This window comes from Mus caroli, unplaced genomic scaffold (genome assembly GCF_978045245.1).
Source record: "Mus caroli unplaced genomic scaffold, Mus_caroli_1 scaffold_4, whole genome shotgun sequence".
Lineage (NCBI taxonomy): Eukaryota > Metazoa > Chordata > Mammalia > Rodentia > Muridae > Mus > Mus caroli.
Window position 1 is genome coordinate 140,624,030 of NW_028227259.1, and position 21,863 is coordinate 140,645,892.

The 21,863-nt window shown below is 45.3% G+C and overlaps 1 protein-coding gene across 13 annotated transcripts in view; it reads right to left on the bottom strand.

Moving 5' to 3' along the window:
- Cux1 (cut like homeobox 1) overlaps positions 1-21,863 on the bottom strand; it is a 318,232-nt gene that overhangs the window by 126,339 nt on the left and 170,030 nt on the right. For all 13 annotated transcript variants that reach the window (XM_085837322.1, XM_085837323.1, XM_085837321.1 and 10 more), the window contains exon 4: positions 17,862-17,940. In XM_085837322.1, coding sequence (XP_085693448.1) covers positions 17,862-17,940 — 79 coding nt within the window. The remainder of the gene's footprint in view (positions 1-17,861; positions 17,941-21,863) is intronic.

Consider the following 21,863-nt stretch of genomic DNA (forward strand, 5'->3'; position numbering starts at 1 on the left):
AAAGGAAAGTACCCTAGGGCTCTGTCAGTCCATGCCCTTGTCTTTTCTTTATTTTATTTTACTTTTCAAGGCAGAGGCTTATGTAAACCATGCTGGCCTTGAATTTCTGATCCGCCTGCCTTCATTTCTCAGGTGCTAGGACTAGAGGCAACACCACATTTAGATCATGTGCTGTTGTGTATTGAATCAAGAGCCGTGTGCATCAGCGCTTTGTGCTTGTTGAAGTTTGTGGAAGGTCTATCCCGAACTCTATCTGTATCATGATGGTCCTTTACTGATGCTGGGTGTTAAGAACAGTCAAAGGCATGAAGCTAGCTGCTAGTTCTAAGAAGTAAGGACACCTATAAAAGCACAATATCACCCCCATAGCAGGCCTGTGGCCAGCCAGCTAGGAAAGGCACCAAGTTCCCCATTAGAATACAGAGAGCAAAAGAATATCTGGGCCAGTCCTGGGAGGCCTTGTGGACAAAGAAAATGATTTTTGGGGCTGGGAGATGGTTCTGAGTTCCCAGCACCCACATAAGCAGCCAAGCGTGGGTATTGGTAATCCCAGTAGTGCAGTGGAGACAGGTGGAAATCTCTAGCTCAGTGCCAGCTAGCCTTGTACTTTGTGAGTTCTAGGCCAGTGAGAGATGCTCTCTCAAAAGACAGGGTTGACGGCTCCTGAGGAACAATACATGAAGCTGACTCTGGCTTCCACATCTATGTTCCTTTATACTTACACAGACTGGCCCTCCTCCCCCAAAGAAATGATGTCTGCCATCAGATTTACTCAGGGTTAGATTTTAGTCTACAGTTGGAAAAAACAGACAGGCAATTTATAGAATTGGGTTTTGGCCTCTGGCTTTCCCAAGAATTCTCAGTAGACAGACAGACAGGCAGGCAGGCAGGCAGGCAGGCAGGCAGGCAGGCAGTAAATGCTCTCAGTCAATATGATCTCCCTTTTCCTTCTCTTTAGGAGGTAATTATAACCCACCTGCTGGGCCCCAGGGGAACACACCCTTTGGAATTCTGAGAATAGAAGAATATCCAAGTCGCAGGGCTTAGAAAGATTACTGAATCTATTTGTGGCAGGGGCGCCAGCCTTGCCTAGGGATGGCTGTGGAGATTTAGTCTCCTCTCAAGGAATGCTAAACATCACACATGGCAGATCAGTGAGGGTATATATTCAAGAACTCACTTAACTTTCCATGCCAGAGTCATTAATTTTTCAGACCACCTCTGGTTCCTGGAAGCAAGGGTTGGCCTGGAATTCTCTGCGATGTCATTGTGTTCACAGCATTCACTCCATGCGTCACCAGGACTGTGGAGCTAGCGTCTGCAGCCCTGAGGGAGCCCAGCACCTTAACACCAACACTGTCCATCATGTGACTCTCAGGCTTGGTGGGCACTTATGTGGCCTCTATACACAGTCCCTTTCTCATTCATGACTTTTCATTATTATTTTAATCAGCATTAAAATATTTATGTTATGCTAGATTGCTAGTGCTATTTTGGGAACATAGTTCTTCCAAGCAGGAGTGGCAATAACAAGAAAAATGAAATTCTCAGAACATCCCAGGTACTTTTTTCCCCCTTTTAATTGCACTGTCTTCCCAGGAAACCTGAATTTCTCTCTGCCCTCCATTCTTCAGGCTGGGGAAATGGATTGAGAGAAATGAGCACTATGCCCACAACATCCTTTATACAGAAGGGCAATCTGAGCTTGATCCAGGTGAGGGATAAGGAGGAGAAGGAGCCATGCTCGCAGAACAGTCTAGGAATGTTCACAGACACTGCCTTTTCTAGCACAACTGCCAGTGCCAATTTGACTTTTCAGGAGCTAAGGTTGCATTCTGCACACATGCATGTGTGCGTGTGGAAAGGTGTTGATGATGGTATCTTCCACAATCTTTCTCCACCTTGCTGAGACAGTGTCTTTCATTTGGCCTGGAACTCACTAAGTAGGCTAGGCCAGGAATCCACCAGTTTCACCTCTCCAGCTCTAGGGGTTAGGAACTCACAGGAACTTTTTACATGGGTACTGGAGATGGAATGTGGATCCTCATGCTTGCCAAACACGTAACTGACTGGGCCATCTCCCCAGGCCCCTCCAGGCCATCCCTATTTAAAGGCCAGGACCCAGTGTGTCTGCTTCTGATGAAAAAATAGCTTCCATCTTGCCATTCAGCAGGAATCCAGTAACATATGAAGAGAACACACATGCTATGAGCAAATAGTAACCAACTACGCCTTAAGACAAATTCTCAGCACGCCCCACTGTAAATGGAAGTTCTGGCACTCTTGTAATTATTCATTATAGCATCTATATTTAATTTAACAGTACTAAAGTTAATGTCAAAGTAGCAAAACTGGCCACAGAATAGAAAAGGAACTGAATGTTCAAATAGTTTGGTGCATTAGACTCAACTTTACGATGGTACATTGCATGACTAAAGGCCTACAGCATTGGAATATTGTTTTGGGATATGTAAAAGCCATTGGTAAAGTAGCTCTTAGGCTTAATTTTTATTATGTGTATTAAAGGAACGGCTAATTACCACATGATGGTATAATAGTCCTAGCATGTTTGAGCTGGAGACCAAAACAATGAACTTCAGCACGCCAAACCCCGACCTGCATGTTAAGCTGGGGAAATCATAGCTTTCTGTCTCGTTAACGATTTCCAATGCCATTTAAACTCCATACAAGCATTGTTAGGTCTCAGGCTGTACGTCAGAAGCCTCTCAACTCAGCAGTTCAATTACAGAATTGTCTGAGGGAGGAGACAGAACACACCCATAGACAGAATAGCATTCGGAGTTCTGTAAGCCACCTGCCCAGCCTCCAACCCAACATGCTTTGCCACCATCCACATCCACCCACCATGACAAACTCAAAAAACATTTTACGATCATCTGATAAGTTAATTCCTGAAGCAGGCTTGGAGGTAGTGTGCAGTTCGTTATGCAACTCAGGACCTTAAACAGCATAATTATATAACAAACAACCCTATCACCTGGATTTATTCAGCACATTTTGCTAAGCGAGGTAACATTAGCTCATTAATTCTAGTCATCCCTGCAGAAGCTGGGGGAAGGCATGCTGAGATGTGTCAGGCGCTGGCATCTCCCCCAGGGACAGGGATGGGAAGGAAAGCTGGCCAGGCCAACAGGTATGCAAAATGCTAATTATGAATGCTACTTCCTGAGACAGCAGCTACCTCAATTATACTGTCTCTTCATGCACTAATTTAACAAGGGTTTCCTAAGTGGCTACATGATCTGGGAAAGGCCAGGGATGGGCACTGCAAGGGACACCTGAGCCAAGTCAACAGGAGCCAGCTTCCCTGGAGAGGTAGCCCAGGTAACATCAAATATCAATGGGAAAGCAAAAAAATGGCCACATTAAAGATGACACGAGTGGAGGATAGATTCCATATAAATGGGCAAAGAGGAAAAAATAATTTTTTTTTTCAGTAAGAGGAGACAGAGATACTTGAGTAGTTGCCTTAATAGTGACATAGGGAGAATCAGGAGTGCAGTGCCAGGCAGGATCAGAACCATCCATCACCACTAAGAATAACTGATAATGTTAATTTTATGATGCTAAAGGAATACTTGATAAGCTAACACCTTGCTCTGAAAGGCTTGCCAAGGTATATACCCCAATATACTAACCAAAAACTGAGAGGACAGGAGAAAAGACCCACCCAGCATAATGGGTACAAACTTCAAAACTCCATTTACATCTGTTAATCACAGAGATGTAAAATCATTTCTTCCTGTGGTGCTGGGGAAGAAACTCAGTCATGAGAATGCAAGGCCACTGAGCCACACCCTCAGCCCTCACTGGGGGATTCTAGGCAGGGGCTCTAACACTGAGCCACGCCCCCAGCCCCTCACTACGGAGATTTGAGGCAGATGCTCTTCTACCAAAAAACCTAGCAAAATGTCAGTATGGATGCAAAAGCCTGAAGAACACTACCAACCAACCACCTCAGTGGCTCCACACAGCTGCACAAGTTTTCCTTTAGTATGTATGCATGGGGAATATCTAACAGCAAGCAGAGGTGCAAACAAGTCTTGATAAATTCAAAATAACAAATATCATCCGAAGCACATTCTCTGGCCACAATGGAGTAAAACATGCACTGGACCTCTTAAGAACATAAAAAAGGAGCAAATCAAACGCAAAGTAAGCAGAAGTGAGCAAAGGAGATTGGGGAGCAATAAAACTGAAAAGGCAAAGAGAAAAAAAAAATCAATGCAAACAAAAGCAGGTTCTTAAGGAAAAAAAAATCATTAAAATTGATTAGCTCCTAGCCAGACTGATCTAGAAAAAAAACATAGAATTTACAAATCCCAAGATCAGGAAATGCCAGAATGGATATGACTACACATCCTTTAATTCTGTTTCTTTTCTTTTTCTTTTTCTTTTTTGAGACAGGGTCTCATTACATAGTGCTAGATGGCATGGAAATCTGAATGTAATCCAGGCTGGCCTCAAAATCATAGAGATCTGCCTGCTTGCGCCTCCTGGACTGCTGGGATTAGAGGGATGCACTACCACAATTGGCACAACATGGCAAAGGTGGAAACAGGTGGATCTCTGTAAATGAGTTTGAGGCTAACCTAGTTCATATATTGAGTTTTAGGTCACTCAGGTCTATATAGTGAGAGTCTATCTTAAAAAAAAAAAAAGATGATATATACTATGATTAACATCATGCCCAAAGCCAGGTATGGTGGTGCATGCCTGTAATTCCAGGAGTCTGGAAGACACAGAAGAGAGGCAGATCTATTTAAGTTCCAGGTCAGACTGGTTGATATGGTGACAAAATGCCTAAAAAATATTTCAGCCCAAAAAGATAACTCAGTGGGTAAAGCACCTAGCATGCCAGCAGGAGTAGCTGAGTTCTGATTCCCAGAATCCACCTAAAATGCCAAGTCAGGTACCCAGTGGAGACACAAGCAGCCCTAGGGCTTGCTGGCTAGTCACCTTAGCCTACTTGGAGAGTCCCAAGCCCCAGTGAAAGACTCTGCCTTAAAAAAAAAAAAAAGATAGCTCCGGATGAATAATATACTAGATTGACCTCTGACCTACATACACTCCCCTGTGCTTATACATATATAAACAAAAGCAAAAATACAATTGGAAATGATTCAATCTGACTCAGAAAGGAATTAAAAACTGTTTATAGTACTATATCTCTTTTCTTTTCTTTTCTTTTCTTTTCTTTTCTTTTTTTAAGATTTGTTTATTGTATTTATGGGTGCTCTGTAACTGTGCTCCACCAGAAGAGGGCACCAAATCCCATTACAGATGGTTGTGAACCACCATGTGGTTGCTTGGAATTGAACTCAGGACCTCTGGAAGAGCAATAGGTGCTCTCAACCGCTGAGCCATCTCTCCAGCCCAGTACTATATCTGTTAATGAAGTTCAATTTGAAATGAGAACCAGCAATACCAGGCCCACTATCATCACTCCATCACAGGAGCTATCTATTGGTAGTTAATGGTTGCCAAGGGATCAGAGGAGTAGTTTTCTTCAGTGGTGTAACTGCTTGTCATTTGCCCAAAGTTCCAGTATGTCTCCACTCATAGGCATGTAAGCAACCTTAATTAAACTTAGTGGGTTACAGAACCAGAAAAAAAAAAAAGTTGAAAATGAGGGGAACTTGGTGGGAGGAAGGGAGGAAAATTGAGAGGAGCTAAGAGAGGGTAAGGGTATGTGTAAAAAGGACCAAGTTTATAAAAGGTAAAAGAAAGAAAGTCCCAGGCCTAAATGCCTTCAGAGTTTAACTACAGGAATGTAAAAAAAGATATAATAGTGGCTTTGAAGGGGGAACACTTCCCAGCTCATGAAGTGAGCTCAGAGCCTTGTCTTCTGGTTAATAAACACAAAAATCTGTATTCTATACTCCTTACAAATTTAAAGACAAAAATCTTTAGTAAACTGTTAATGAATTGATCCAGCCAATTTTGTTTGCTCTTTTTTTTTTTTTCAACTGTATTTGCTCATTCAGTAGTGCTGGGGACTGAATCCTATGTATCTGTGTATCTGTTCATCCATCCATCCATCCATCAGGTAGTGGTGGGGAGTAAGCCCCGGGCTTTGCACAAGTTAGCTAAGTACTCTACTACTGAACTTGCCTTGTATGCATAAGTACCTGCATTTAATCACCAAAACACATGTAAAAAAGCTGGGGTGGGGTGGGGTGGGGTGTGTGTGTGTGTGTGTGGGCAGGTGGTGGACACTTCTAAGTCTAGAGACAGGAGGCTTTGAAGTCTCTGGGGCTTGCTGGCCAGCTACTCTCCCTAATTGGCAAGCCTTAGCTGTCAGTGAGAGACTGCCTTAAACAGCAAGCAAGCAAGCAACACCACCACCACTAACAAAATCCCAAGGTGGGCATCTCCTGAGGAATAACAGCCAAGGTTGATCTCTGATCTCTGTATGTACACACACTCAAATAGAACTTCAGTGCAATGGGATAGAGCTCAGGACTAGCACCTTGTATGTGCAAGGCCCCGAGATCAATGCCTAACACCAGTAGTAAACTATATATATGTCTATACACTTAAGTAATTTTCAAGAACAACTTTTGAATGTTTTAATAAAGTATTTTAATTCCCTTTGCTCTGCACCACTGCCTTGTGTGCTGTGGCACTGGGGATTAAATCATGCTAGGCAAGCACACCACCGCGGAGCTATAGCCTCAGATTATCTACTTTCCATTTTGACACAGGGTCTCATCAGGTTGCCCAGACTGTATTTGAACTCACTTTGCCTCCAAAGAACTGGAATTGTAGTTATGAACTACTATGCCTTGCTGTAGCTTCTTATTTTTAGAATGTGATATATAGAGGTTTTTCAAAATACACTACTATAATTGTCTATGCATATAATATACTTAAAATAAGAATATCTTGGGGCTGTGAATCCCAAATTTTTTCTTGAGATAAATGGCAATATCTCAGTTGGCAGAGTACTTGCATGGCACACATAAGGTTCTGAGTTTGAGCCCTAGTTCCACATAAAACAGGCCGGGCGCCACACACCTGTACTCAGGAGGTAGCAGGAAGATCGGAAATTTAAGGTCATCCTCAGCTATAAAGTGGGTCTGGGGCTAGCCTGAAGATACATAAAGATGTCTGGTGAGTGCTCTGAATTGATGGATTTGGCTACTGGGCCAAGAGTGACTAGTAGTATGCAGTAGGAAGGGTGAGCCCAGGGAGCAAGGAATTATGGGAATGTGGATGAGTGAGGTAGTGGCAGGTGTGGTAAGAGGGGCTTAAATGTAGGCCAGCTTCTGGAGGTACGATTATTAAGAATGAGAATAGAACAGAAATCTCTGATGACACCTGCATGGAGACCAATGCATATTCATTATGGTGACACCACTTACTGTCTTGGAGGGTAGTTGGGGCGTGTGTGTGTGTGTGTGTGTGTGTGTGTGTGTGGTCTTATGCTCCTGAGAAGTTTCAGAAGTCACCTAGGACACTGACAAGGAAGCTGAGGAGAAAGTCCTGGCAGAGGAAGAAGCCAGGAGGAGAGTGTGACCAGATAGAGTGGTGACTCAACAGGTGTGGTCCCCTCTCAGGAAAGTCTGCTTCTGTGGGGATAGAGCACAAAAGAAGAAAATGTTTGGGCCAGTCTGGGGCCACTTACAGACTTTCACTTGGCCCTCTAGCAGCACTTTAATATAAACATTTATTTGGATGTCTCTGTCCACTACCCAGGCAGCTGGCATGCCCAATAAAGGGAAGCAGTGTCAAATAGAGAGGTCCCAGAGTTACTGAAGGCACACTGCTGGGCTGCCCCGAATCTATAGGATGGCAGTAGGGCTTGTGACAAATGGACCCACTCCATATTGTGAGGGCTTAGAAACCCCATCTTAGTAAACCCTGGGCACATGTTTGCACAGAGCTTTGCAGGCAACACAGGGCTGTCGCCTGCCTCTAGCTCCAGTATGAATGTGTTCCTTGTGAGCACCATCACAGGGATGACATCACATGCAAGCCAACACTACTCTTTGCCGGGACACTCTGGGCTAATGTAATCATACGATTACATAATTAACCCAGCTGTCTCATTAAGAAAATCAACTGGAATTCAGGGCATAATTAGTTATATGACAATTAGCATGCTGATGAGCAACCGATGAAAAGCTGTCTAGATACCCAGCGTGCCAGGACCACCCCAATCATGTCCGGGCTTGGGGTGGGGGGGTGGGAGGTGGGGAGGAACGGGTGGGATGAGGCCGCACACCTTTGTGTGTGCACATCAAGAAGGATTCCCTGGGTCAGTTTGGGGAGTTCTCAACATGCCAGTCAGTTCAGCCAAAGGTTTGGGTGGGTGGGACCAAAAGGGAAGGCCCTAAAATGAGAGCCTGCTGAAGCAGCTGGCACAGATACAGGCATCCACCTTGTAACTTTCACTTTTCAAAGTGTTTACAGCTGAGTGTTGGGGATGTGGCTTCATGGGAAGAGCACTTGCCTAGCATGCACAAAGCCCTGGATTCCACCCCCAGTACTACATTAACAGGATATGGTGACGTACACCTGTAAACCCAGAACTCAGAAGGTGAAAGCCAGAGGAGGGGCCATCCTTGGTATACAGTGATGCAGAGGCCAGCATGAACTCCACGAGACTATCTCAAAACAAAATCGTGAGTTTATAGTTCATCAATCACTTGTTAATAGCATATAAAAAATAAAAGATGTGCCAAATTTGTTTGGTGTTCTAGTCATGGAGGGTGGAAAAAAGCTGTCCCCTGTTTAGTTTCCAATTCTCCAGTGTGAAGCATAACTGATTCTTGTCCCTTGTAGCAATTTCAGGACCAGCTCCAGTCCAGAGAGCCACAGGGAAGACAGGAAACAGTTGAATGCCCAAAGTCCCTGGTTTCCTTGTTGTCTTGGTTTGGTGCCTGAGGTTGTTTCTTAGTAATATGAACGAAAATGTCCCAGGAAGACAGACAGGACACCTATGAGGATGATCGTACAGGTCTCAGGCCACTAAAGTCACTCTGTAAAGGTGAGGGGTGTTGGCCTAGTTTGCCAGCATCAGGAGTCTTGCATCACCTGAACTAGACTAGCCTGCTGGAATGAGACAAGAGCAGCCATATTTTCCCAGCCTTGAAGGCTAGCATAGTATACCAACGGCATAGTGGCTAGTGACGTGAAAGCCACGAGGGGGTTCACACCGGCACAGACCCTGTCAGCTCTCCCTGAGGCCAGCAGGGAAGGAGGAGGGATGGAAGTAAAGTTTCTGATTTTATCTGTGATGTGTCCTCCCCAGGAAGTAGTGGCACAAAGGACCAGATGGCTATTTCACCCTTGTGGAGGGACATTAAAAAGCAGCCCCCAAGCTGAGGCTGTAGCTCTGTAGAGTGCTTGCCTGCCACACGCAGTGGTAGTACTAGTTCCATGTAAAAGGGGCATGGTGGTGTACATCTGTAATCCCAGAACTTGGGTGGCTGGAGGATCAGGGGTGCAAGGTTTTCAATGGCCATAAGAGTTTGAGATCAGCCTGGAGCTACTGAGACCTTGTCTCGTGGGGGGGGGGGGGGAACAGCTGATCTCTGGGTCTTCATAATGGGGCTAGTCCTCATGACGAGAGTCCCCTTTATCCAAATCCTACCTTTAAGACTGGGTGCCTGGAGACACAAACCTTGTGCAAGTTTCTGTCAACTTTGCATAAAGTTCTGGAAATAGAGTAACCCACGAATGAGCTCTCTAGAAAGTTCTCATTCAGCGCTTCAGAAAATGCATGCTATATTGTGATGGGTAATCTTCATTGTTAAGTGGATTTAGAATCACCACAAAAATACACCTCTGGATTTATGAAGGTGTTTCTAGAAAGAATTGAGGCATGAAGACCCATGTCCCAGGGTGGGGTCATGGACTGACTGAAAAGGAGACAGCGAGCTGAGCACCAGCATTAATCTCTCTCTGCTTCCTGACTGTGGTTGCAGTGTGACCAGGCTTTATGATCTTGCCGCCATGCCTCTCCTCATGATATATTGCACCTCTTAAAACTGAGCCAGAACAAGCCCTTTCTCCTGTAAGTTGCTTTTGTTTATAGTAATAAGAAAAGTAACCACCACACAGGTGCTTTTCAAAACCATAGGCTAGTTTCCTAGGTCAATCAAGCAAGTTGAGGTGGTTCTGACAACATGGGTGGGAGCCCTGTTTCATGAGGTGATAAATATTTTATAGTGCTGGTAATACCCTTCCTAAGACTTCAATTTTAAAAGCTCCCAGGCACTGTTTTTGCATTTGAAGGGTCTCATTGGTAGGAAGTAAACTGCCACTGAGTCAGGAGTAAAATATAATACTTGCAAAGTGACTGCAGAAGCAAGAAGACTGGCAGCTTGCAAAGCGATTTTACCAAGGAACTTCATAGCCAAGGCACACAGGTCCTTTCCTTCTCCCACTCCCCCAGTACTACAGCCCAATTTTAAGGAGGAATTTTTTTCAACGAGGCTCTGTCTTCTCTGATGATTCTAGCTTGTGTCAAGCTGACATAAAACCGGCCAGCTTAGAGACTGAGACTTGGAGTACAAGTGATTATTTTGCTGATTATGTTGCTCTCTCACAAGCTTGCAAATAAATACATTATTGCAGAATGAAAATCTGAAGCAAGTTACCCACTCCAGGTTAATGAGTGGCAGATTATGCATGCCATCATGGTTCTGCCTAGATCCCAGGAAAATTCCTGCTATGCTATATCATTTCATAATATTCCAGCTATGGGAGAGGGGCACCCTTTAAAGGCAGGGACGTTTCCTGTATCATCAGTTAAAGATACAAGCTGTTTCACTCAAAACATAATTGTGAAATATTTTCTCTACTATGCAAAGTGTGTGCGTAGTACTGGGGAGGTGGGGAAGGAAAGGACCTGTGCATCTGTTGGGACTCTCAGTTCAGGCATCTATGTGACAGACTGCCAGGAAGTGCTGGCAGAGTTTAAGTGTCTTGAACGGTACACTTTAAACTATGCTTTGCACTGGGGAGTTGTTGGCATCAGGAGACCAGGCTGAAACTCTGTCCTTGCCCACAGGCACGGACCCAAATCCAGAGAGATGATGGCCTCAAGGACAGAAAGCTGAACAGAGGGGAAGTTCTACCAAGGGAATCCTATCAGGGCACAATGCTGGCAAATGGTTATGACATTTGTATTTGTGCTTCGAATATTAAAAACAATTTAGCCAGGTGTAGTAGGTAGGCATGCTCAGAACCCTAGCACCAGCTGAGGCTGAAGTATCAAAAATATAAGGCCAGTTCTGGCTGCATACCAAGTGCTGGGTTATCCTGGGCTACATGAAACCCTGTTTGAAAAAAATAAAGGAATGGGAACAAGCACATAAGTGTATTTGCTAACAAGCCTGATGATCTGAGTTTGATTCCCAGAATTCACGTAACGGAAAGAGAAAATCAACTCTAAAGGTTCTGACATCCATACGTGTGTTGTGGTATGGGCATGCAAGCACACACAAACATAATAAAAATAATCATAAAGTAAAGAACAAATAATTAAAAACTTAAACTGGGGTCACAGATGTAAAATGTCGTCTTGTGCAAAGCCTAAGGCTCTGAGTGCTGGAGGTGCACAGCACACAGCTGCAATCTCAGCACTAGAGGCTGAGGCTGGAGAACCATGAGTTCCAGAAGAGTCTGCGTGACAGAGGGAAACCCATCTCAAACAAATCATCAGCTGCCACTCGGAAGTGGAGGGGTGTGGATTTTAAAAGAAAAATAAAAAAATCTCTCTACCACCAAGGCCATATTATTGTAACTTCTGGGATAATGACCAGTTCAAGTCTATTTTGCAATAGAAGGCCTAGCCAGTATCTTTAACTTGTTGGGATTTTGTTGGATAGTTGATTTTTTGGAGACAGGGTCTGGGTTAGCTGGGATTATGTCAATTTGACACAAGCTAGAGTCATCAGAGCAGAAAGATCCCCAACTGAAGAACGGCTTCCATGAGATCCAGCAGTAAGGCATTTTCTCAATTAGTGACCAATGGGGGAGGGCCCAGCCTGTGGGTGGGGCCATCCTGGGCTGGTGGTTCTGGGTTCTCTAAGAAAGCAGGCAGCGCAAGCCAGTAAGCAACACTCCTCCATGTCCTCTGCATCAGCTCCTGCCTCCAGGTTCCATCCTTGTTTGACTTCCTGTCCTGAATACTTTGGTAATGACAGCAATGTGGAAGTGTAAGCAGAAAAAAAAAAAATCTCCTCCCCCCAAAAAAAAACCCAACTTTTTTTCTTTTTGGTCATGGTGTTTTGTTGCATCAATACAAACTCTAACTAAGACAGAGTTTCTTTAGAATTATTTTTTATTTGCCTGTAGAAGCAGAAAGAGAAGTCAGCTGTGAGCCACTGAACAAGGGAACACAACTCTAGTCCTGCAAGAGCAGCAATGCTCCTCTTAACGGGTAAATAGAGGCAGAGCCTCATTCTGATTCTTTATGTAGCTAAGAGTGACCTTGCATTTCTCACCTTCCCCAGTGCTGCACTTAGAGGCTTAGAGGTGTGAGTCACCACACTTGGCTTTGGGGGAGGGGTTATCTTTTTTTTTTTTTTTTTTAATATGGACCAGTCAAGGAGAGGCTAGGGGTCAGAGTCAGGTGAATAGGCAGGGTGTAGGGAGATCCTGGCTGGATGCAGGTGCCAGCATCAAGTAAAGTCTCAGAATGGAGGACTTGCCAATCACATGTGCTGGACCCTGAGTGGAGGGTGTCAATGGCTTTGCAGCCATGAAACGTTTTATAGTCTGACATAAAAGTTAAATGAAAATTCAGAGAGCTATTAAAGCACTCCATGGCAGGGCCAGACAATCTGAGTGAACAGTGGCTGCTGTCTGGTATTTCAGATGCTCTAGTGAGCTTAGTCCTATGGGAGGTGTCAATCACAGGAGCAAGGTGCACATTACGCTCAAAACATATTGTGTTCAGTTGACTCTATTCTAGATTTTTGAGATAGTTTTTTTGGAATTCATGTGGCCCTATCCTGAACTTACTATAGAGCTGAGGATAGCCTTAAACTTCTGATCCTCCTGCCTCCACAATTCTAGTGCTAGGATTACAGCGCCACTTACCTGGCTTCACGCAGCACTTTGAAGAAATGATTTGATACATCCATTTGTACATTCATTGAGCAAATATTTACCAAATTTCTACTACATGGCAGACACTGGAGTTGATACCTGGGAGATGATTATTGACAAGGCCACATTGTTTTAGTGTCCCCTGTGAAAGAACCCAGGGCTACCAAGTACAGCCATGCATTCATGGGGTCACATTCTGAGAACTGTGTCATGTGATTCTGACATTTCCCAAGCAACTTTACAGAAGCTAAGGCAGGGAGGTGTTATTAGGTGCTGGTCTTACACTGTTGTTGTACATGTGGTCCCTTGTTGACTGAAACGTTTTTGTGCAGTGTCCAACTGTGGTTGTAATAGCGGTATAGTTAGTTCAGTTGATAGACTGCTTAGCTAGCCTGCATGAGACCCTGGATTTAATCCTCACCAGTGCACGCCTATAATCCTAACACTTAGGTCAGGGAGGTGGGAGGATCAGAAGTTTAAAGTATCAAGGTTGAGGGGAGCCCTGAGCTACATGAGACCCTATCTCAAAAGGGCGGGGGTGAGCATAGTAAGTCACACTTGGGAGCCATTTGGGAGTCCGAGGCAGGAAGATGGTGAATTCTGTTTTCCTGGACTACATAGACCCAGATTGTAAGATCAGAGGAAGAAGTGTCAGGACATTGTAGGATGCAGGGTCCTCATATAAATTAATCTGCAGGTCTAGGGAGAGATGAACTGTGAGCCGTGCTTGGGGCACCTGCAGTGTGGAGAATTATGGCAGGAGTTAGGATAGACATATCCTACAAGTAGAAGGCTAGGACTTGGGTAAGCAGACAGGTGAGAGATAGTGTCACCTCGAAGCAGCAGGGACCAAGGGAGAGGACAGTGTTCCTTAAGTGGGAACAGGAACCATTAGTCATCCCAGAGGGCAGCCCAGGAGACAGCTGGCCATGCAGGCTTCTGCTCAGGGATGAGAGCTGGATAGAGATAAAGCCAACTCACTGTGGTGACCGCTGGGTCTCTGGAGGGCTTTGTTAACTGCCTGGCTCATACTTTTTGTGTGCCTGTTGCTGGGCTCAGAGCAAGAGAATCAACCTTGGCCATGAGGCAATTCCCTTCTAGCAGACCCCCCAAACAAGGAGCTAGAAAAGTCAGGGAAGTGCAGCTCCAGGCAGCATGGTGGCTGGGGCCACCTCAGGACCTAGCTTTCCTGGGGCTGGCAGCCCTGCCAGAGCTCCTGGTACTGACATCTAGCCCTGACCCAGGGCACATAGCTGACATACCTGTCGGCTTCCCCAAGCTGCATGTGATAATATGAGTTCCTGTCTCTCACAAGTAGAACTCAATATGTATTCTACTAGACTGCAGCCTAAAGCCCACAGATGAAGAAGGCTCCTGGACCCTGCCTGGCTGGGTAGCTGTCAATAAATGAGGCACTATTGACCACGCCTTTCCTGGAAGCCTTGGCCACAGGATTACCTCATCTAAGAAATCACCAGACTGCACAATCCAGGTGGAGCACCCCAGCCCAGCTTCCTAGGTAACTCATCAGATCTGTCAGTCCACAGCATGTTTAGCATGCTGAGGGTAGAACTGATCTACCTGGAATGTAGGTGTGTTTTGGTTGACTTTGATATCAGACTCTCCAGTAGACCATGTTGGCCTGGAACTTCATATGTGTCCAAAAATGACCTTGAATTCTTGGTCTTCCTCCCTTCATCTCCTGAGTGCTGGGATTACAGGTGTGTACTACAGTGCCGGGATCTATGTGGCTGCAGATTGAACCCAGGGCTTCAGGAATGTTAGATAGGCACTCTATCAACTAAACTACATTCTCAACTCCAAATAAATGTTATTTATTCTAGCTTCAATGTGAACTTTAACTCTCTAGCCTACTAATTCCCAATCTTCCTAACGCTGCGACCTTTATTATAGTTCTTCTTATGGTAACCCCAACCATAAAATTATTTTGTTGCTACTTCAAAACTAATTTCAATACTGTTATGAGTCCTAATATAAATATCTGATATGCAGCATATCTGATATGACCCCCACCCCCCACAAAGGGGATTCGACACATAGGCTAAGAACTGCTGCTACCCAAGCTTGGTGTGGTGGCACCAAGGTATAGGCACTTCTATACCTAGCACTTGGGAGGACTGTGGTACGTTAAGAGAGTAACTTGGACTACATAGTGAATTTGAGGTCACCTTTAGGTATACAGTACAATCCTGTCTCAAAAACATGAGCCGGTGATGGTTCATGAGTAAAAAAAGCACTTATAGGACCTGAGTCTGATATGACCAACAAGGTAGGAGAGAACAGACTCTGACAAGTTGTTCTCTGATGGACACACATGCTCTGTGGCACATATGCACAAACAAATAGATAAATGTAAAATGAAATTCTCTAGCCCAATATAATTATGAAAACTACTAATACATAAAGGTCTTTATTTATAAAAATATATGAGACTTCAATGAGAAGAATAATTGTTTATGTTCTATGGGAAACCAAGGCAGAATATAATTTCAGATTAAGAATTCAACAAACTAGCCGGGCGGGCGTGGTGGTGCACGCCTTTAATCCCAGCACTCGGAAGGCAGAGGCAGGCAGATTTCTGAGAGAAAACTACAGAGTGAGTTCCAGGACAGCCAGGGCTATACAGAGAAACCCTGTCTCGAAAAACCAAAAAAAAAAAAAAAGAAAGAAAGAAAGAAAAAAAAAAGGAATCCAACAAACTGTTAAGTGATTACTTAGCTGGGACCTGGTACAAGCTTGACTCTGTACAGAATGGAAGCCTTAAATGGAAAACAAACTGAGGTCAAAACGGAGGTAAGGCCTCTGGTGAACACAAAGCAGAGCTGCCCACTTCAAATAATTCCCCGGCTCACCAGACCACAGCTTTCATCTGGAACACTGGCGCCTGGGGAAGTCTGAAGTGAGGGCAGGAGCAGAACCCTGCTGAGCAGGAGGGACTAAGAGAATACCAGGGAAATGAGTGATGTGGAAATGGCTGCATCCTGGGAGCAGACATCCCATGATGGTTCATAGAAGAAAAAAAAAAAAAAAACCTCAGATGTCTTACACATGAGAAGCAAGTCCATATCATGTACACTGAAAATGAAATGAAAGAAGACAAAGAAAAGAAAATGTAAGCAGCATCCATCAGATTGGTGGAACTTGAGGAATAGTGTGCTGGTTAGGTTTTGTCAACAGGACACAATTTAGAGCAACACTGGAAAGAGGAATTGCCCCTATGGGCAATTGTATGGGGTAGTTTCTTGATGAGTGATTGACATGGGAGGCCCAGCCCACTGTAAGTGGGGCCACCTCTGAGCAGGTGGTCTGGGTTGTACAAGAAAGCAGCTGAGCAAGCCATGGAGAGCAAGCTGGCAAGCAGTTTCCTCCATGGACTCTCCTTTAGTGCCTGTTTCCAGGTCCCTGGCTCAGTTCTCAGTGATGTACCAGGATCAGGACATATAAGTCACATAAATTCTTTCCTGCCCCAAATTGATTTGCTCCCTGTTTTATTACAGGGATAGAGAAGCAAACTAGGACATGCAGTGTACCTGAACACCAGATAATCCACTTAAGAGTTCAGAAGCCTCCTGTGGGTCCTGGCCAGTCTTCAGAAAACCCCGGGTCACAGACAAACTCTTACAGAAAATCGATAGGTCAGAATTTACAACTTAGAGCGTGACAAACAACTAAGGCGTAAAAAAATCGGAACATGAGAAAGCGTTCTTTACTACTATGTCATCCCCACATCCTACCCACTTTACAGATGAGAAAACTGAGATTCAACGGGGAGAAAAATACAATTGAGACCCCAGAGCAAGCCCATGGTGGGGGACTACATTTCTCTATTTTCTGTTCAGAGAATTCCTTGTTTGGTTCAGCTCTAAAAGAGAAGAGCAAAGCCTAAGGTAGCATTGAGGAGATAGCTGTCAGCAATCAGTGCTATAGACCAGGCCCTTCTCACAAGCAATGAGAACACCCTTACAGGCACAAAAGAGATTTCAGTTTTGTCAAGGCGTCTACTCTGAGTGATGTCTGCACAATTACCAAACAGGGCAAACACGTGACTGCTATGTGTAGGGGTCCTTTGGTTTCCTTGTCAGCAGAGGAAATATGTCCTTCCGATGTGACTTTTCCTCCAGGACTGAGTTAGGATCCATGTGATCCTGTCTATCCTGATAGATTCTCAATCACATGGGAGCTGAGGAGTGAGAAACGCACCACATGGCCCTAAAGGACTCAGATGCCATCTCCTTGGAGCATTCCTGTCCAGGAGCACTTAAACTTAAACGCACTCCTTTAAAAGAAGATGCCACCACCCAAATCCTTAGTCACGGCGACCAGGACCATCAGCTTTAACTCTTCAGTGAAAGATACTTTTCCAGGAACCAGGGATCCTCCGTGACCCTGGAGGGGAGGGGGGCACACCAGGTGTGCTGTCAGTGACACTTGCAAAGTCCTGCAGGTGGCATCTGCACTTGGAGACTTACCACCAGCCTAGAGCTTCCCCAGGACATGCAGCATTCTGCAGCATGGCCACAGAGGCATGGGCTTCTGTGCTTACAAAAGAATCAGCTGATGAGTCTGCGATTACACACACGGCATTTCCTGCTTGTCCAAAGTCTGGATTCTAGAGAATTCACATTCCCCAACCCTTGGTTTTCCAGGAAAGCTGCTTGAATGACCCATTCTCCTTAGGAAAACTAAGATCAGGAAAACTAAGAAAACTAAGATCATAACCCACTATCATTAGCTAGCAATGCCTGACTTACCTGGAACATCAATTAGTCTCTTGTACACAGTCAAGAAGGCTGCCTCTGCTTCTTTGCTTCTTTTACTCAGTGCATCAATCTGAAAGGAAAGGAGACAAAGAAGAGAAAGAAAGAAAATGTATTGATAGTTCATTTGGTTTTTTTGTTTTTTTGTTTTCTGAGAAGGTCTTACTATATAGCCCTATAAAGCTCACTATATAGGTCTTACTATATAGCCCAGAGTAGCCTAGAACTAACTAGTAATCCTCCTGCCTCAGCTTTGTACTTCACATTTTTGTTTATGTCCTAGTTGTGGAACAAAAGTTAAGATCCTATAGATAAGTTATGGACATGGGGAGGTGCTATCAGGAGGGTTTAGGGAGAGAGTACAGATATTATACACATGGGACTTACTGGCACTGGCTGGGCGGCCACCTCGTACATGGAGGAGAGCATGTACCTGGTATACACCACAGTAGAAGACACCCAGGAGGAGGCTGGGAGTGGAAGACGTTTGAATCTGACAATGTGGAAGGCACTGGGAAGTGGCCAGTGGGGAAACCTGGAGCACTCTGAGTCAGTGTGAGCACACAGCTGGGTGGGTCAGGGACAATGCTGGGGTTCCCAGCAGACACAGGGGAGGGTCTGTGTCGGTGGTCTGTCTTATAAGCTGACCTTCTGTCCCACAGGCCATGTCTACACATCATAAGAAGGTGGAGGAGGAAACCCCATTAGGCTAACATCCATCCAAGCAGCATCATACTGTCAGACCACCTCGCGTTGTGCTATTAACCTCCTGGCACACAACTGCCAAGCTAACAGACGGCTCTCACTCCTGAGGCGGCAAGACTTCGCATGCACTAAGTTCGTACCACTCAGGAAAAGGACCCGGAATTACAGTTTCCTGCTGGCCTTACTCAAGATCACTCTCCCTCCTGTGTTATTAAAGAGGCAAAAGATGGGCCTTAATTATAGGGCCTCCAGCCTGGGCCAGGCAACAGTCTGTTCAGGGCTGAGTGTAATCTGGGAAAGGAGGGTGAATTGTTGAAGAGTGGAGGCCACAGACTCCTGAGCCTCAGGAGAACTAACACAGGGCAAGCAGAGACACTTCTAAAACCATGCTCCAAAGAAAACATCTGAAGTCACTTGTTTAAAATTCTTCCTTCATAAAATAAAATTGTAATTTAAGTATATCCATCCATGCTCATGCAGTGTGTCCCAACACAATCCACAGGGTAGACACCCTCTCCCTGACTCCCTCCAGGGTCTCCTCTAGTCCATGTAGGCCTTGAACTTACAATGTAGCTGTAAATGAATTTGAACCCCTGATCTCCCTGCCTCTACCCCTAAGCACTGAGAAAGACATCTGAAGCAATGTTTGGCTTGCCTCTAGGATGAACTGCTTTTTATGCACCTAGCTGCCTTTGTGCTTGGGTCCCCTACACTGGCTCTAGATACCGTCTCAGCGCTGGCCTAGGGAAGCCCTGCATCTCTCAGGTGTAACTAACAGTTACTAAGTGGCCTCTCTTGCAGCAGACCAAGCCCAGTTTGTGGAGACTCCTGGTCTGTCCAGATCCCTGTTCCAACTGTTTACATGCCTAAGAGGGCACATGGAACCACTGAAAAGTTGAGCTCTTGGGAGGCATAGGCAGGCACTGTCAGTTTGAGGCCAGCCTGACCTACAAAGCCAGTTCTAGGACAGCCAGAGCCAGAGCTTGTCTTGAAAAACCAACCTCCCCTCCAAAACACCCCAAACCAACTAACCAACCAACCAACCAACCAAACAAACAAACAAAAAACTTCTAACCCTCACAGAAATTCTTGTGACCTTACTTAGAAGTCAGGCATTGTAGGTGATAGTGTTAATTGGAAGTCAGCTCTGTGAACCTGAATCCAACAGGATTTTATATTGAGGTGACTCAGATGGCAAATTTGCAAGCACAGGACTTGAGTGTGAGTCCTAGAATCTACATGAAAAAGCGGACACAGTGTGGCAGGTTTGTAACCTCAGTGCTGAGGAAGCCAAGACAGCGGGATTACTGGCTCACCAGCCTAGCCTGTTTGCTGAGCACCACGTCAGCAAGAGACCAAGTGAAAATCTCAAAAGGATAGATGGGGCCTGAGAAAGAACTCTCAGGATTGTCCTCTGGCATCCACACACTACGTATATATACCCTCCCCATGAAAACACACACATTCACTCACACATAAACACACAATAAGATGAAAAAAATTAAAAAGAAATAGGAGGGAACATTGGCATGTGAAAAATGGTTATTCCCTCCCTATTAAAAACAGCTAGCCCACCAAAGGCCACCAGTCCACAAACCCTTCCCATCTTTTGATGTCCCTATTTCTCCAGCCTTTGCCCCATCACAGCTGCCCTTTTGTGGCAGTTAGCTAATTGCATCAGCTTGTGAGGCGAGTTCCCAAGACTGAACTGACACAGCGTCACTGTATGCTTTAGAGAAAACTAAGCAAACTTTTGCCCCATGTTCTTGGAGCGTAGTTTCCCAGGTTACACACACACCCTGCAACAGACACGAGCAGGGAGAGTGTTACTGACAAAGTCAGGGCTGTGGTGCTGCCTCCACACGAGGAATGTCATCCACCACTACCTTGTTCTCCACAAGCAGCCAGCCCTGTTCACACACTTAACCAGTCCTTCAGACCCAGGACTAGGAGGCACTCAGTTCTAGTGTTTAAGCCACTTGACAGCATCGGGAAATGAATTCCATAGCTCTGTGCTCTTCTTCCTTCAAACCTTCCACAAATGTGACTGACCAAGTTCAAATCCAGTCCCAAGACAAGGGTAGGCAGTGGGTTTAAGACATCTAAGAAGTATATATGAAGTTCTCTTTTTTCTTCCTTTCTTTCCTTCCAGGAAAGTAGTCTCTTGTAGCACAGACTACTTTTGAATTCACTCTGTAGCTGGGGGTGACCTTGAACGCCTCCTCTTCTTGCCTCCACAGGTATGTGCTCCCATTCCAGTTTATTCAGCAGGGGGTCGAACTCATGATTTCAAGTACAGTTGGTAAATGCTCTACCAGCTGAGCTATATCCCTAGTCCAAGAGTTTTAAGAGAGGCTGACTTTCTAGCTGAGGCCGCCAGCTCCCTGGCAAGCCTTGTCAAACGGCTGGAATGATCAGTACATTCTGAGGAGTCCGACAGCCTCTTTCTTCTGTGATCCCCTTCTTCTGCCTCCTTCCCATGGCTGCTGCCCTGAAGTATACACTAGTCCCCAGCTCATCTTTCCTGTGGTGGCTGCTCTTGTTCATTGCTCACAGCCAGTGAGCAGCTGCCACTCAGTTTCTAGGCTTTGACATGAGCCTTCTCAGGCATATCCAGGCAAGGCAGTATCTATGCCCAAGCCTACTTCCTCCACTTTCAGTCCAGACTTCCTTCTGGCTGGCAGAGTTCTAGGGAAGAGCAGGGTTGGGAGGAAGTGCCAGAACTTTGGGGCTGGCTGCTTGACCAGAACTGCCAGCAGCTAGAAATGACAAACTTCACCTGCCAGGGCTGAACTAGCAAGTGATCTAACATAGTCAAATGACCTAACACAGAGGAAGAGCAAGTGACATTGACTTTGTTCCCGGGGTACGAGCAAGCCAGCAGGTATCTATGAAAGGAATGTTCCTTTTGTCTAGACCCTTTATCATTCAAAAAGGGAGACAAAAAGGAACCTATCCTTATCTGTCACTGTGTACCCAGGCAGTGGCACAGAGGAACATGGCAGCTCTTTGGGAGAGGTATGAAGGGAGAGTGTGGAATCAGGTTCCCAGGTTATACCTAATGGCCCCTTGGTATTCACATGAGCCTAAGGTAGACATTCTATCTACTGTTCCCACCCCACAATAGCAAAATGAACAAGAGGAAAGGACAGAGGTACTACTGTGATGGCAGGGCTAGGGTGGATCATGAAAACAACAGGCTCCGGCCACCTGTAAGAACTGTCCTGCTCCATGAGCTTCCTCTTCTGTTTGGGACTCACCTCCTGACAGCCACACCTCCCCCCCAACCCC